At 33.2% G+C, this 16,532-nt stretch overlaps 1 protein-coding gene across 7 annotated transcripts in view; it reads left to right on the top strand.

The window, feature by feature from the left end:
* The window catches only part of LOC129810435 (trithorax group protein osa-like), a 165,220-nt gene that overhangs the window by 65,618 nt on the left and 83,070 nt on the right, over nucleotides 1–16,532 (top strand). For all 7 annotated transcript variants that reach the window (XM_055860917.1, XM_055860916.1, XM_055860919.1 and 4 more), the window contains exons 4-5: nucleotides 3,661–3,843; nucleotides 8,481–8,537. In XM_055860917.1, the coding sequence (XP_055716892.1) occupies nucleotides 3,661–3,843; nucleotides 8,481–8,537 (240 nt within the window). The remainder of the gene's footprint in view (nucleotides 1–3,660; nucleotides 3,844–8,480; nucleotides 8,538–16,532) is intronic.

Genomic DNA, 16,532 nt, shown 5'->3' with positions numbered 1-16,532 from the left:
TCACATACTTCCGTAGAGCTTATTTTTTTTCTTGTCGAGCCCTTTAAATTTTTTTGTTCTATGTTTTTTTCTCATTTCTCATCCCGTATTTTTATATATTTCAAGAAGTACACATTGAATATTTCGATCACTCAGAATAAGACCCGAACAACTCGCGAATGGCCAACTTTACAGGAGAGAGATTTAAAACTGAGATTTGCATTTGCTAATAAATCAATTAATTTAACTTCACTTTCCTAATATTGTACATCAAATGAAAGGATTATAATAGCTATCTTAGTTCCATAAAATTTTCACAAAATAATGTGTATTTTAATAACTATTACAATATTTTCCGAGTTGTAACATATTTTTCCTGAGCTGTCATATCAAAAGCTCAGGATAAGACCCGAACAACTCGAGTTTTCCCACGCTGCCAAAAGACCCGGCTGATCACGCATCACTTGTCAAAATTGTTTCGATATCATTCCTCATACGAATCACTATCTATGTATATCAATTGTACTAAGTAATTTTTTCAAGACATTTTAATACTTTAAAACCCGAGCCAAAAAATCACGTAAAATACCAAACTGGCATAAAATGCCAAAGCAGATATTCTCCACAAAAAAGCAATTTTATTTTTTTCTACTAAATGAAAGCTAATTAAATTCTCTATACATTAGTCTTATCATTTTAGTATACAGTAGACCCTCACTCAATCGGCTCTTTTTAAATCGGGCGACAAATTTTGTTGACAATTTTCACGTTTAATTATGAAGCTAATTCGCTCAAATTCGCTGTAGTTCTTCCTATTTTATCGTGATTCTTTATAATTGAGCGCTTTTTGTGGAATTTACAAAGGCTTTGACGCTCAATTCTATCGCTAAACCGGATGACATTTTGCCCCATATTCCCGATTGAGAGAGAGTCTACTGTAATATTGAATGGAATTTCCACTATGAAGCTCCAAACTTAAAATTGGAGTAAAATGCCACTTTGGGTGTTAAGGTGTTTAAAAAATCAATTGCATTTTCGAACACATGTGATATGAGTACAAAAGTTCGATTAACATTAACAGGTTTCAAACTCACGCGTAACAATTCCACGACAATTACAGAATTCCCCCTGTGGGAACTGTAGTCGAGGGGGATGTCGATCAGATGGTGTGTGTCTAGGATGGGGAACTGGAAGAGGAAGAAGAAGAAGCGAAGTGTGGAATGGCAGCGTCAAATAATTTCGTCAGATATCTTTAAGTTTTCTGCAGAAAATATCTACACCTCTGCCGAAAATCTGCCGAGAAATCTGTAGATATTCCTACGAATTTTATTTGGGCTTGGGACAAAATTCGTCAGAAATTTTTACAGATTTTCTGATGAATCCTGGTGCATACTCAGACGAATTTCTATAGATATTTTGCCGATTTTCTGTAGATTTTTCTACATTCCAGACTTTCCAGACAGCTCTGTCAGAAAAGATGGAATATTTTTCACTGTATTGCAAAAATCAATAGAGTGATTCTCTTGGTGATTTCACAGTATTTATATAAAATAAAGAATTCTGCGACGCCGTGTTCTAAGTAGAGAATGGTGAAGTGAAAACTTTAAACAGAGTGTCGACCAAAATTTCGTGCTTTTGTATCATTCGATTGGCGATGTGTATTCGGTAATGCTTGTTAAGCAGAGCATATCATTTTCTTTATAACTTCTACAGTTTCTTCATAAATCAACAATATTTTTGTGAAGTAATGGAGGTTATGCAGATTTTCTAGGGAGAAATTCTGCCGAGAATCTGCAGAATTTCTGCCGAAAATCTACAGATTTTCTCTGAATGTACTAGAATATACCGTTAAAATTCAAAAAACCTCCGAGTAAAATCGGCAGGTAGAGCAATGATTTGACGGGGCGGCTAATTATCCGAAAGAACATGTAGAAGACTTTCATGTGAAAATTGATTAATAAAAAGATATAATTATCGAACCAAGAGGAAGTGTTTCAGTGAATTAGGAATCCCAGGACGGATAACCACACCCCCTATAGGTCTTATATTATTTTTTTTTTTATAATTTTCACTTTTTCACATATTTCTTGTTATTATTTCAAACCAATTTTCAAGCGACAAAACCTATTAAAAGTTAACAGGTTTATTCAACTCGCGCCAACGAGAAGTTTGCTGCATAATAAATTAGCATTTTATCGCTTTTATCCAGTTTTTGCAACACTTGCAATACTCGAGAACCTCAAAAAAAATATCAAGATATTAGTAATATTTGATAAATAATTGCAATATTCGCAAAATTTATATTCTGGATTAAATCGGGAAATTTTCTTTGGTCTTTATAATAAAAGCCATTCAAATGTCCATTACAGCTGTCAAACTAGATAAAAAATGCTAGCATTTTACGCCTATTTCTTATTCAATTTCCAGTTTTTAGTTTTTGATAAATTTTTTTTTAATTTTATAAAAGAGTTATTAACTATTATTAACTATATTAGTTATTAACTAGTTATCACCAAATTGAAGACTATACATATTTGCAGCCAAATAATAGCTTATCTATTGTCGTGAAATCAGCCGGGATACTTTTCACAAGCAAAATGATGACGTCACACGGTCGAGTTATGCGGTTCTTATCCTCACTGAATTGAAAAATGAGTGTGATTTTGCTTTTTTAGAAAAAGCGCTATAACTTTGGGAATAATTTATTTTCCGGTATAATATTCACAGGGAAAGTAGAGGGTATCAAGGAGTACCCGAAAAGCGAAAAAAACGAATTTCGCAAAAAATCGAGTTGTTCGGATCTTATTCTGAGGGATCGATTTGGTGTAAAGCAATTTTCTACACTTGTTTGATATTTTTGCTATTTATTCTACTCTCTTTCTCACCCTTGTTATTCCATAACAATCTTTGGCCTTTTCCTCAATATTTGGAGGATGGTATGTGGTGTGTGTATTGTTGTTGTTAGGTATTCGGGTCTTGTGTTATATGTCAAGTAAACAGCGACAACAATTTCATTGAATGGAGAGGGTTTTACTCTATACTTGTCTCAGAATTATTTATTCCACTGACATCTTTCCTCACGAAAGCCTATAAATCCTACAATGCTGTCGAATTGAGAGAGCTTTCCGTTTTAAATGCTTTTTGTGCCGCAATATCGTCTATGTACCTTTCATCTAAATTCAAAATACAAAAGCTCACTTATTCTTAAATAGGGAAATATGACGGAAAAAAAACAGGTGAAGGAGAGACAAGAAAGAAAAAAAATGGTATATCTACTAAATCAGGTGTTTTATATACTGAAATTGTAGCAAAAGTTTCTACTTGAAAAAAAAAAATACAACGGGGCAAAGTAGTAAATGTCACTAACTGATTTTTATTTTGCCCAATAAAATGCTGAATTTTATTGTCCTATGTACTTGAGACTTTCTTTATGTGTGGTGCAACCATATAACCATATTTTATGATTTCCCGCCATGAAAAATATAGGCTCTTGTCTCACAATATGACTTACCACCCATTTATAAATATATTGCGAGTGACAAAACCCTTCAAGCGTTTCGTGTTGAATGGTAAAAGCCGGGAACATTTAAATGGCTTTCTGTTGAATGACTGATAAGAAAATATTACTGATGTATACTTATTACTCATGTGTTCGTGTTTGTGTTTATTTGACTATTTCAGTATCCAGAACCCAATAGAGCATGGCCAGGCCCTGGAGGACCATCTCCTGCTGCAAGTCCTGGTCCAACTAGTGGTCATCCTCATCCACCTCCTTCACCCCAACAATTGCATCCGCCGCAGAGTCCTGGTCATGCCCCAAGTCCGTCCCCACAGCCACCTCAGCCGGCACAATCACCACACCAGGTAAGAAGCTCTCTTGACCTACCTTATTTATAATCTTCCAATTTCTTAAAACCATTTCACAAGAAGCTCTTACACGAATGTTAACATTTCTTCATTTCGAAATTAGTGGCACAATAGTCAATGGTGAATTTTCTTCTCTTGTCTACATGAATTAATTGTCTAATAAAATTTATTAATTCTCTTCAATTATTCTGCAAAATGTTTATATTTAAACTCACGAAATAGGGCACTATGAATTTTTCTTACCTCTTTTATTGCTACACATATCATGTTTACAACCGATTTAAATTGGGAAATAAATCATTAGAAAAACATCCTAGAATTGAAAATTGTTAAGAGGTGGATATTTTAACCCTTTTAGGACGATTGGAACACCGGTGTCCCATAAAGAAAACAATTTTTCCTGACTACCTAAAGTTACTTTTTTCTTATGTCTGTACATAATTGTAAAGTAGAAGGTTGAAGGAATCCAGAATATATTTTGCAAAATATGTAGTAAATATTTAAGCTCAAAAATGGCGAATTTTTAAATTCTCAAATTCATAATTGATTTTATTTATTTTTTATACTTCTATTTTTTTTAAGCAAAACCCTTTTGGCAATATAAACTACAATACTCACATGTAATATTTTTCATTAAAGCGAAAAATATTATTCATTGGTATTGTTAGAAAAATTACTTAAATTTTTGGGCTATTTTTGTCCCTATCGTTCATAGAAGCACAAAATACACCGAATCAGATTCTGTTGGACTTTCCAAGGTTAGATGTAAAATTTAACATTGATTATGTTTCCCAGTGTAATTTTTATTGTTGATTTTCAGTCCGTCAAAAGTGTCTCGTCGTTAAAGGGTTAAAATACTTTGACCGTTTACGTTAAAGTTATTTTAAAACATATTGGGAATGTACTAATTGTGGAGGACTTTGACTAGATGTTCAAAAAATCGTTAGATGGAATGTAGAGTTTATAGGCATATTATCGTTTGGATCAGCAATTGTGCTAACTGCATTTCCTTTTTATTTACTTTTTTATGAACGATTATGCAGCGCTGTGGGCTTTTGTAACAAGTATAGGGACAAAACAAATGCAATTAGCACGGTTTGTTGATCGAAGCGACGAATATAGACGAAATATTTACCTTGACCATCTACAAAACCCACAAAACCTATCCGAAATGAAAAAAAAAAATTGTTAAAGCTTTTTGGTAAAATAAATATAAAAAAAACTAGATTTCAAATTTAAAGCAGGGAGTTGAGAGGTAGTAGAAAACTACCCATAATATCGATTAATGTAGGGGGGTGGGGGGGCACCGAAGAGTAAAAGTTGATATCTCATACCGTTTGGTTTATTTAGTATAATTAGTATATTATTTGGTATATTTAGTATTCTGAATAAATTAGCAAATTATTCAGAAAATTCTCATGATTTTATATACAGGATGGCCCGAATGAACTGCAATTTACTAAAACGCTGTATTTTTATTTCAAAATGTATTTTTATTGACGTAACAGAGAAAAACGTTAGAAATCTTTCATTTAGAGCCTAATACGGGCTTTAGACCTAACGCTTAGCCACACGGTTAAACTGTTCTAAAATCTTATTAGTCAAGATTTTTTTTTTTAAATTTAACTTAGGAGGCGATTATTAACTCTTTCGCGTCATTAGGGTCATATATGACCCGGGGAAAAAACAATTTCTTTTGACTATTTACATTAATTGAAATCTATCGGTTTGTGCACGACATCATAATAGAAGGATGTAAGATTCTTGGCTAATTTTCTCAAGACTCCAGATATTCAGGAAAAGAAAATATTTGAGATCAAAAATCACGAATTTCGAACTTTGTGAAATGACTTTTCTTTTTCAAAAATTTTTATATTCATTTATTTTTTTTAGCAAAAAATTCTTTAGAAATACAAAATAGAATATCCAAAGAGTGTATATTGCATATTTTGATATAATAAATTACTCTCAATTTTCCAGAAAAGCGTGTAGAATTTTCCGGGTCATATATGACCCTATAGTCCCCAAGGGTAACAGTGTTTTCGTCCCAAACCTGCAGCGAAATGTAGTTGGGACATTGTTTTTCTTTGTGAAATGCAGATGGGACATCTTGCTCCTGGACATTTCATCTTATATCTGATGAATTATAACATATTTTGCAATATTTTAGAGTATTCTGCAAGCGTCTCATATTGTGCAATTGTATTGTGTGTGAATAAATGTGTAGATAAGTTTATTTTTGCCAAATACCACTCAAAATATTGTGACAGTGACTGTTCAAGGGATTACCAGGAAGATTCCTTGAACACCAGGAGTACAGTGTTCATCAAGACAATCCAGTTTGCCATGGTTTTGGCCAAATTAGTAACTTCAAGCAAAAAAAAACTCTTAAAAAGCCCGTGATATAGATTTTGAAAATGGTAAATACACTTCCCTTGAGGACAACAGGGTCATATATGACCCGGGGTTTTTCCGAGTTTTCACGCAATGGAAATTTTTTTTTCTCTCTGAACTATTATATTTGATCATAAAGCATTAGGAAAAACTCAATTTTGCATGAATTCATCTGCTGAATAAAAGTGGGACGCGAAAGAGTTAAGGGCAAATGATCTATACGATCTATACGATTCCGAAAAAAAAATTGGTTTCCGAAATTAAAATTGGTTGCTATTTATAGCGATCTGAATTTAGTTGCAGTTCATTTCGGCCACCCCGTATATCTTTAAGGAATCACTGCCTTTGCTTGTTATTTAGAAAATCCAGATCGTATAGGTAACTGGGGTAAATCTCTGGTCTGCTGACCGCTTTGCGTAAAAAAAGCATGCGACATTAGAATACCAAAATTTTATCAAGTTATGATATGTACTTATTATTATTAATTATCATCTTATAATAATAATGTGAGTTGTGTGCAACATATACTGCCCAAGAATTCCATTTTTTTTTACTAATCTCTTGTAGAAAATCTTAATAATGTCTTCTGTTATGCCTCCGACATACCATTTTATATCTGTAAAATTTCATTAAATCAAAATTTGTATCCTTTTTTTCTCAAAAGGCTTGCATAAGTCTATTCTACTTTTTCAATCTCCAAATTGGACTGAACTAAATTTAATTTGATGTGATGTTCAAAAGAAGAAGAAGAGTTCAAAAGAGTAGGATAGACATATGTTAAACGTTTAAGAAAAGGATGTTAATTTTGATTTAATAATTTTCCAGATCTAATAACAGGTGTGCTTGAACCATTACAAACTCTTTTTTTTTACATAAAATCGGATACTAGAAGTTCACAAAATTTTCTTATTCTGTAAGCATCGAAAACTCCTCAAAATGTCACTCAAATCGTGTAAGTGCGATTTCATTTTAATGATTTAGCGTAAACTTTTGCCCAAAGAAAATATAACAGAATAAGAAATAACAATTAGAAAAAGTTTGGCTTTTTATAGGTATTTTATTTTCAGTGATGGCTTATCATACTTGAAGTCTCACTTGATAAAATCATTAGAATGTCCAATGTACTCAAACATTTTGAACAATTGTATTTTTCTTTTAAAGTTTCGTCGCTATTTCCAAAAAATTGTTAACCAATTTTGGAATAAAATCCTCTTTTTGAATATCTTCAAATATTTTATAGCGCAAATTGGTTTAAACCGGTTATACCAGTAATTGTATTTTCTATTTTATATTAACTTAATAATTTATTTTTTTGTCACGGCTAAAAGTAAGGCATTTTATGAAAATTCATACATCGGGTTTTTCAGATCCAGAGGCTTTGCAGAATATTCTAATATTTAAGTTTGACGCTATGTCTCATATAGATCCCTTTTCGTACTGGTCATCTTGCAAAATTGGAAACCAACTTTTAAGAACTTAACACATCATTTTCCCGCATAACTTCCTTTTCACTTCAATACTCCTTAACATTTTAATTTTTATGGATTTCAAAAATCGTACAATAAAAACAATATGTACATTTGACCTTGGCAATTCTTTTTATAAATCATTATAATCGAATGTTTGTAAGCGAAAAAAAAGTTGTGGTGGAAATTGTATGAAAAATTGCAAATGAATTTCAATTGATCTTGAGTTGCATTTTCACAAATTCACGGTGTTTCTATGGAAAATTAAACAAAAAAAAACTCAGTGTGATGATGTCACAGATGGAATTAAACCGAATACAAAAACGAATTTATTGTCGGTTTATCATGGACATGAATTAATTCCAGGAAAATAAATTCTGTTTTGTGCAGTCTGATGTGCACGTATGGAATTAAACCGCATTCGTTGTATATAATGTGAAAAAAGGGGTGGAGATAAAATAACAAAATATATTGTTAAAATTCTAATAGTTTGTATTCAATGAAATGGAATTTTACACCAGTTAATATTAAATATTTCCTCATGTAATAATATTTTTTTGAGGTTTGAAAATTCATTTGGTTACACTATTTTTGTTGGTTATTTAAAGCGAGAATATTTTTAAATAAATTATTCATGATTTCATTTAGATGATTAACATGACCAATTTTCCATTTGGTATGACATTTTCAAAAATATTACTATTTATTTCTACATAAAATACAATATTTAAAAAAAATGCTTTCTGATTGTACATCCACGTTCATTTATTTCAGTATCCAAATCGACCAAGTCAAGCTTCGACACCAAATGCAAACGACGCTGATACTGGGGTAAGTTTATAAATATTCAATATATAATCTATTGTTTGCTTAAATGGGGTGTTTTCTCACATGATATCCATGACGTAATCCCCTGACGTCATTCTAAGGGAAAAAATACAATGACTATGGCGAGTAAAAGAGCAATGGGATCGATTATACGAGCATTATGGTGGTTTTACAGAGAGGGTAAAATTGTGAAGTGTGGTGGAATGTTAGGCAAGAAATGTGATATGGTGAGAAATTAAATTGAATGGTTCTGTAAACAAACAAGGAAAATCAGCTGATTATATATACAAAGGGACGAAAGAGGCAATTACGTTCCCTTGATCTTTTAATGGTCTTTGCCAACTTTGCCAACTCTTGAGCAGTTCTTTGAATTGTAGCCGGTAATTCTCCTTCTTTACACTCAATTTATTATGCAATTTCAATTAAAAATGTATTTATATTTGGATTTTAGAATATTAGTTGAGATTAAGAAAATTAATAACTTGATGAGATTATTAAATAGTTAGAATTTTTTTACGCGATTGTGCGGAAAATAGATCCTTTTCGTACTAACAAATTTTTACATGGTTGTTTTTTTCTTTTTTCTTTTTTGAAAGAAACATAAAACGATTATTTGAATCGCGGCTAACTTTCAGCCATTATCATGGGCAAACAGAGAGGTAGACGAACGGGTGAAGTCATTTTTTTACTCATAGTGATTTGTCAAAAAAAGAAGAGCGAAAGGTATTTTTTTTAGATATCTGTAAAAACCTCAAATAGGGGAAGTGTGCCAAATTTCGGCCAGCTTCTAATTTCGGTCACTTTGAGTGTAATTTCGGTCATGCAAATAATTTAAATTATGTATGTAATCTTCAAATAGTCAATGAATTCATTTTGCTTTTAAATCTTTATTCATTTTAGGATGTATTAACACAAAGACGAAAATGAAAAATACGTTGCTATAGATTGGTCAGATAAGCCTATATAATTTTATTCGCCGAATGTAAGATAACCTATAGTGTAATAATGAAAGGTCTCAAGAAATGCTATAACTACTCAAAACATTAAAAGTTCACTGAGAGAAATCCGAAAAAGTTAAAATAACATTCCGAAAATGTTAATTTTACCCTGCAGTATTGATTTAAAATCGGTGTAAATATTACCCTTTTTAGGTGTATTCTGGGTTAAAGTTACCCTTTTTCATGTTAATTTTACCCTTAAAAAGGTGTAAAATTAACATTAAAAAATGTTGATATATTTTTACACCTAAAAAGTGTTAAAGTTATGAGGAAAAAAGTTGATCGCTCCCTCTTTTTTTACTCAGTAGACTCTCTCTCAATCGGGCACATCGCGCAAAATGTCATCTAAATTATCGAGAGATTTGGGCATCAAAAATCTTTCCACTGAGAAAAAAAAGAGGGTGCGATTAACTTTTTTTCCTCATAAATTTAACATTTTTAGGTGTAAAAAGATATCAACATTTCTTAATGTTAATTTTATACCTTTTTAAGGGTAAAATTAACATGGAAAAGGGTAATTTAAACCCCTAATACACCTGAAAAGGGTAATATTTACACCGATTTTGGATCAATACTGCAGGGTAAAATTAACATTTCCGGAATGTTATTTTAACTTTTTCGGATTGCTCTCAGTGTGTAAATTCCATAAAAACTGCTCAAATATAGAGAATCACGATAAAACATGGGGAATTACAGTGAATTTAAACAAATTTGCTTTAAAATCAAATGTGAAAATTGTCAACAAAACTTTGCGCCTGATTGAAAAACAGCCGATTGAGCAAGAATCTACTGTAATACATAGAATTGATGAAGAGGATAAGGGCCATCCTTAAGTGCTAAAATTAAACAAAAAATTACCAAAAACAGAAGTGCAAAATCACCGCACCTACGGTACTAAAAAAATCGTAAAAACGGTTTGTCAGTAAAAATTCTAGTAGAGGAAAGGTCTCAGGCTTCGCACACAATCTGGCTTGCAACATTTCATATTTTTCCTAAAACCTTAGGTCAGATTCATTAAATAAATGTTGGAAAAAATATGAAGTGTTCGAAGCCAGAGTGTGCAAAGCCTGAAAGACTTCTCTTCAGTCCTTAACAAAAATACTAAAATAATTTAGCCATAATGGATCCGGCATACCTTTTAGATCAGGAAAATTACATAGTCAAAATTTACATCCCTTTCTTTCTAAGAAGCTTTGCATATCATCAGTTAAATCAGCATTTATCGTAACTTTATTTTTGCGACTTTAAGATATTATTTGTACGACCTCTGTTTGGGGTGCTAACATCGAAAAATCAATTGCTGGTCTTGGCCTGACTGGCTCCGTTCAGTTATTAATGACCTTTCGAAGAGACAAAGTCACTTCAAAGCCAAGCCAAACCTCTTCGAAAAGCTACCAAAAGCCTAAAGTGCATGTTCTTACACTGAGAAAAAAAGAGGGTGCGATTAACTTTTTTTCCTCATAACTTTAACACTTTTTAGGTGTAAAAATATAGCAACATTTTTTAATGTTAATTTTACATCTTTTTAAGGGTAAAATTAACATGAAAAAGGGTAACTTTAACCTCCAATACACCTAAAAAGGGTAATATTTACTCCGATTTCGGATCAATACTGCAGGGTAAAATTAACATTTCCAGAATCTTATTTTAACTTTTTCGGATTTCTCTCACTCAGTGTATATTCGTCGCTTTAGCGTTGCTTGTTCTACTATTTCGAATTTCGGTATTCCTCCTGATACTTAAATCTTTTATAATGTCAACGACAGTGTGTAAACGTTTTACTACAAAAAGTTGATTTTTGTATAGTTTTGTGTAATTTCAGGATGGTAGACCGTTTAAATTGCAATTTCATTAAAATCAATGTCCTTTTCATGAACTTGCTCATTGTTGTGAAACTCTTCGGTTTAAAAGTTCGAACTTTCGGTAAGTTTTTCGGTAAGTTGTCCCTCTTCTCTGATATACTTTTGAATCGGTACAGAAAAAATCTCAACCGAAGAGAGCTCACAAATAGGGAAGATTATTACTGAACGAGAGGACTCAGAAGAGAACCCCATCACTACTCGAGCCTGTTACGCACCACTATTCTTCAATTAATCACCCATAATGAGATAGCGTCCTAGTCCTAGGTGCTTCGGAAACTGGGTCTGTCTGTCTTCTTGAAACATAGAGTCTACCCCTAAAGACTTTCCATACTAAAAGTCGTTCTCACTTTTGCTAACCATAATGACTTTTCAATAGCACTCATACAATTCAATTATTATATGCTCCAGAATCGTTCCTCCTTATGTACAGGGCCCAAGATCCGTTGTAGAATCATTCTCTCAAACGGGGCCAAGATTCCGCAATTCTGTTTGCTAAAGATCCAGCCTTTTTAGACGAAAACGTGAGAACTGGCAGGACTATGGTCTTATAAAGTTATGGAGCTTTGTTCTTATGCTCAAGATTCTTAACCGTAAGACTAATAGGCCTCTTTGGCTTTCAGCAGGCGTAAAAAGAACTTCTGTTGAGATGTTGTGAAAAGAATCTCGTAGATCTAAATTTATCCTTTTCTTCGCCCAGATTAGAATGATTTTCTGCGAGGTATCATTCCAATAAATCATACTATTTAGGAGCATTTTTTCCCAATATTTGTAATAGGGAACAATCATAGTTTGTTCATTAATTCAATAGATATGGCATAGTACTTTACGTTTAATGAATTAACTACTCTTATTTAATTGAATCAATGTGTTGTACTATGTTTTGAGTGACTATCTCGAGGAGGAATGAAAATGTTTAGCTTTAACATTTTGCCGCCGGTAATATGGCAAAGATGGTGCTGGCTTATGGCTTCTTCAATAGATTTGATGATGTGTTGAGCATTGGACGAGGGTGTGCAATGTAGTGTCTCCTTGACAGAGGGGCTGTGGTGAAAAAGAACAATAAAATAGTGGTTTAAGGATGATGGGGTGTCTAGTACAATCAACAGGTACACACTTTACATAATAAAAACCTGTATAACTATATATGACGTATACAATTTGATGTACAAGAAAAGCGTGTAAGGGAGAGAGAAAATGTATATTTTGCATTGAATGTTGGCTCTTTTCGGGGTATGGTTGATGGAGGATGGAGGGAGGGCAGAGGGTGGTAGGAGAGAAAATTGTGTATACACACAGAGCAGAAAACGAGGAAATAAAGTTAGGAATGCGTCCCGTTTGATGCGGCAGCTGTGCTCTTGTGGGTGAGTTGCGATGCCACGTGGTTGGAGGCTTATGGGGGTTGGGGGTTGTGTTTTGGGTCTGAAAGTGAGAGAAATGTGGTGGTAAAATTGTTTCACTCAATCTACCACCCAACCATGTGACGAGGAATAGAGCAGCAAAGGTATTTGGTGTGCTGCGCGCGAATGTGCTTCCAAGTGGGAAATGTGTCAAAAGAGAGTGACATTTTTATGTGTCAGTCAGCTGATGATATCGTTTTTGTGCAAATCTTGGTCATTCCCATGCCATCGGATCACCATTGCAGTGATATTTCAAAGAAGACCTATCCTCACTTGATATTTTCGCACTTCTCATCATGCAAAATAAAAAAAAAAACATTTTTTTTTACTCTGAAACACGAATATGACGTACTTTGCTTTGCTACATTAAGAAATAGAAAGTTTTATAACACATGAGAAGCTTTGGAGTATTGCTTCTTGTGATTACCTAAGGAAGTTGTGTACAAGTACAAATATGTATTTACCAATGTGGATGGTAATATCATAAATTGAAACTAAATTTTCTCCATTGATAAATCAGTTGTACAACAAAGTTTATTAGATAAATACTGTGTGTATGTTTGTTAATATGTACATAAATATAGGATTTAAATCACTTGGACGCTCACATGGTGAAGTTTAAATACGACAAGAATGAATGACGAAGGATCAGTGAAAGAAGAGAGGAAGCGGCAATGGCCGTTTGTGTCGTCATTTAGTTGGTCATAGACATGCAATTTCGATTTCATTCACATTCACTCCACACACCACATTTTGCCATTAATCTGTTCCTTCACTCTATAACCATATTCATGATTCTCTTTTTTTCTGGTTAGTTGCCGCTCTTTCCACGTGTACAAGTTAGGAATGTTGTTGTCTTTTGATATATGGATAAATCCAGAAGTAACTGATTCTCTATATCTGATGCATTCAGAAGATTTTCCATTTCAAATGAAATAAAAAGATTCTTAATTTAGGGATTTCCTTTTCTCAAACATCAAAGATGTACTTTTATGTCAAAAATGATCTAAATAAAATATATGTAGGGTAAGTGTGCCAAATTCCGGCCATCTTGCAATTCCGGCCAGCTTGCAATTCCGGCCGCCTTTTTTATTCCTCGAATTTCCATGAATTTTTAGTTTTTACATACTCTAGAGATTATACAATGCAAAAGAATAACAAAAAATGTAGCTTCGACAAACGAGATGACGTGGAAAAGACATTGGAAGAATTCGCGAAGGGCAAGGAACTATGAGAATGAAGGTGGCCGAAATAGGGCACCAAAGCTATGTCTACATTTTTATTTATTTAAAAATGTATTAAGAATGATTTTAAAGTAAATAAAGACGATAAACTTTCTACAAGGTTCTAAGCAACACTCCTTAAGTAGAAGGAATGAAAAAAAATCAATTTCTATTAAAGATATAGAGATTTGAGACTTTGGCGCTTGCATGCAACTATGCCGAAATTTGGCACACTTATCCTAGACTATATTGACGATTTTCTGTTTCGAATTATTTTATTTTAGAACACTAACATGTATTCTTAATATAAGTATGCAATATGGGTCTTTTGATATCAATATTTCCATTTTACACTATTTCAACAGAAGAAGGGAGATTTCCCACAAAGGGATTTAGAATTGAGAAGTTTGTGTATACTGAATGTCTGTTTTTAATTTTAAAATAAAAATGTTCTGAAGTTTTACATGAGATGCTGAGAGCCAAAGTAGCTTATCTTAAATTTATTTCCTTATTAAAATAGACTATTCTTGATTTGCACGACTGATGTGATAATATGGTGATTTTCACGTTTATGTTTTGATGTTTTCTCCATATCTGCATCACTGCGCTCTTCTCAGATCTAGTCTTAGTAAAATTAGTATCATACTAACGCGTTAAGAAAATATACTAGGAATATCAGAGATAGAATGTTCATAACTTGAAATTTGTTTCTTACAGAATAATAGAAAATCAGAGATAAGCCCAGATAAGCTTATGGTAACTGAGATTCTTTACAGGTGTCCTCGAAATGCGTGAAAATTCGATTGTGAGTTGAATTTTTGGGGTAAAAACTCGCATTGAGTAACCTGTTCTTGTCAGTCAAAATGAATAAAATTGGCTCGACGCGATTCTTTACCCCCAAAATTCAATTCACAATCGAATTTTCACGCATTCCGAGTTGCAAGCACTCCGAGTTGCACATTTTTCGAGGTCGCGTGTAAAGAATCTCATCTACCATAAGCTTAACTGGGCTTATCACTGGTCATTTTCTATTTTAAATATTCTGAGTGGGGAAGGTCAACAAAAGAAACGAAAGTTCATTGACATTGGTTAATAAACACTAGAGATACAGTCCGGTCCATTTGAATACTAAAGGTCGGGGTACAGTAGGTTGATGTAGAGACAGATGGGACCGATCAGTAGAAAGATCTCGAACTCAGATACAATGTATACTAAAATTTCATCGAAATCGCTTCATAAACACTGAAAATATGGTCCGGTCAAGATATTTTCGATTATAGCTCAGGTCAGGGAACATTGAGGGAGGACTGCGACCCACCGTTGGAAAGGTCTCTAGCTCAGCTACAACATACTAAAATCTAAAAAACCATCGTCTGGTGTTCGAAATATTCGATATTATTAATTGAAAATAGATTTTTCGAATAATCGAACCTTCGATTAAATCGTATGAAATTGGGGTGTCATAAGGGTTGTAGTACTCCACGAGAGCTTTACAAAACACCAAAATTTTTCGCATTCCGTTAGTTAGAACTGGAGATATGACCATTTAAAAATTCAATTTTTGACCTCTTATAGCTCGGGTCAGGGGGGTCAGGAGACCTTAAGAAAGCTATGTATTAGGGGCTGAGTTATTGAGAAAACAAAATTTTGAGGTATTCCAAAAAGGCGGGACATCATTTACTTCTAGCCGCCAATCGACATTTAACCTTTGCCGAAAACCGCTTATCGATATCTATTTCCGTTCTCTCTCCAGTAGTGGTTATACAACGGACGAACGGACGGGACGGGGCGTCCACGAAAATAGATTTTTAGCGCATATGATATTCGTGATCCAAGAGCGTCAAAACGTGTAAATCCAAAATTTGGGCCCGATCTGACGATGTCAGATTTCACCTATGACCACTAAAGCTGAGATTGTAAAGAATCTCAGCTTAAACATTTAAGATCCTTTCTCGGCGGAAATTCGGATATTAATTGCACAGAAATAAATTATCCGAGATAGAATAGTTTGCATATGATGTGCCATGGTTGAGCGTGTTGACGATTTTTGGAACAAGAAATTTTTCTTGTACACAATGAGCACACAACATTCAATCTCTAACGAGAAAAGTTAAAAAAAAAATACTAATAATTCTTGCAGTGAAATATTAGAAATTTTAAACAGACGCTGTATGCAAGCATATTCCATCGTTGATAGGTTTCTTATTATCTGTAGCGTACTAAAATTTTGTCATTTATTTATGAGGATTAATTAAAGAAATTCCAACAGAAATTTAAGATGTTTTTCTAGAAAGATTTTTCGAAGAGAAAAGTGATTCCTAGCGTGAACAAGAAATCTTTTGATTATTATAAAAAGAAATTAATAATGCTGTCACCCAAAATAAAATCCAAAATAAGTATATGGACGCTGAAATATAGTGATAGATAATTATGGGAATAATGTGTACATCACTTCCCTGTGATACTTCCTTTGCACTTCCACAATTTATATATGAATTTCTTCAATATATACAACACT

This window comes from Phlebotomus papatasi, chromosome 1 (genome assembly GCF_024763615.1).
Source record: "Phlebotomus papatasi isolate M1 chromosome 1, Ppap_2.1, whole genome shotgun sequence".
Taxonomy (NCBI): Eukaryota; Metazoa; Arthropoda; class Insecta; order Diptera; family Psychodidae; genus Phlebotomus; species Phlebotomus papatasi.
Note: the sequence above shows the minus strand (reverse complement) of the source record. Positions and strands in the feature narration are given on the sequence as shown.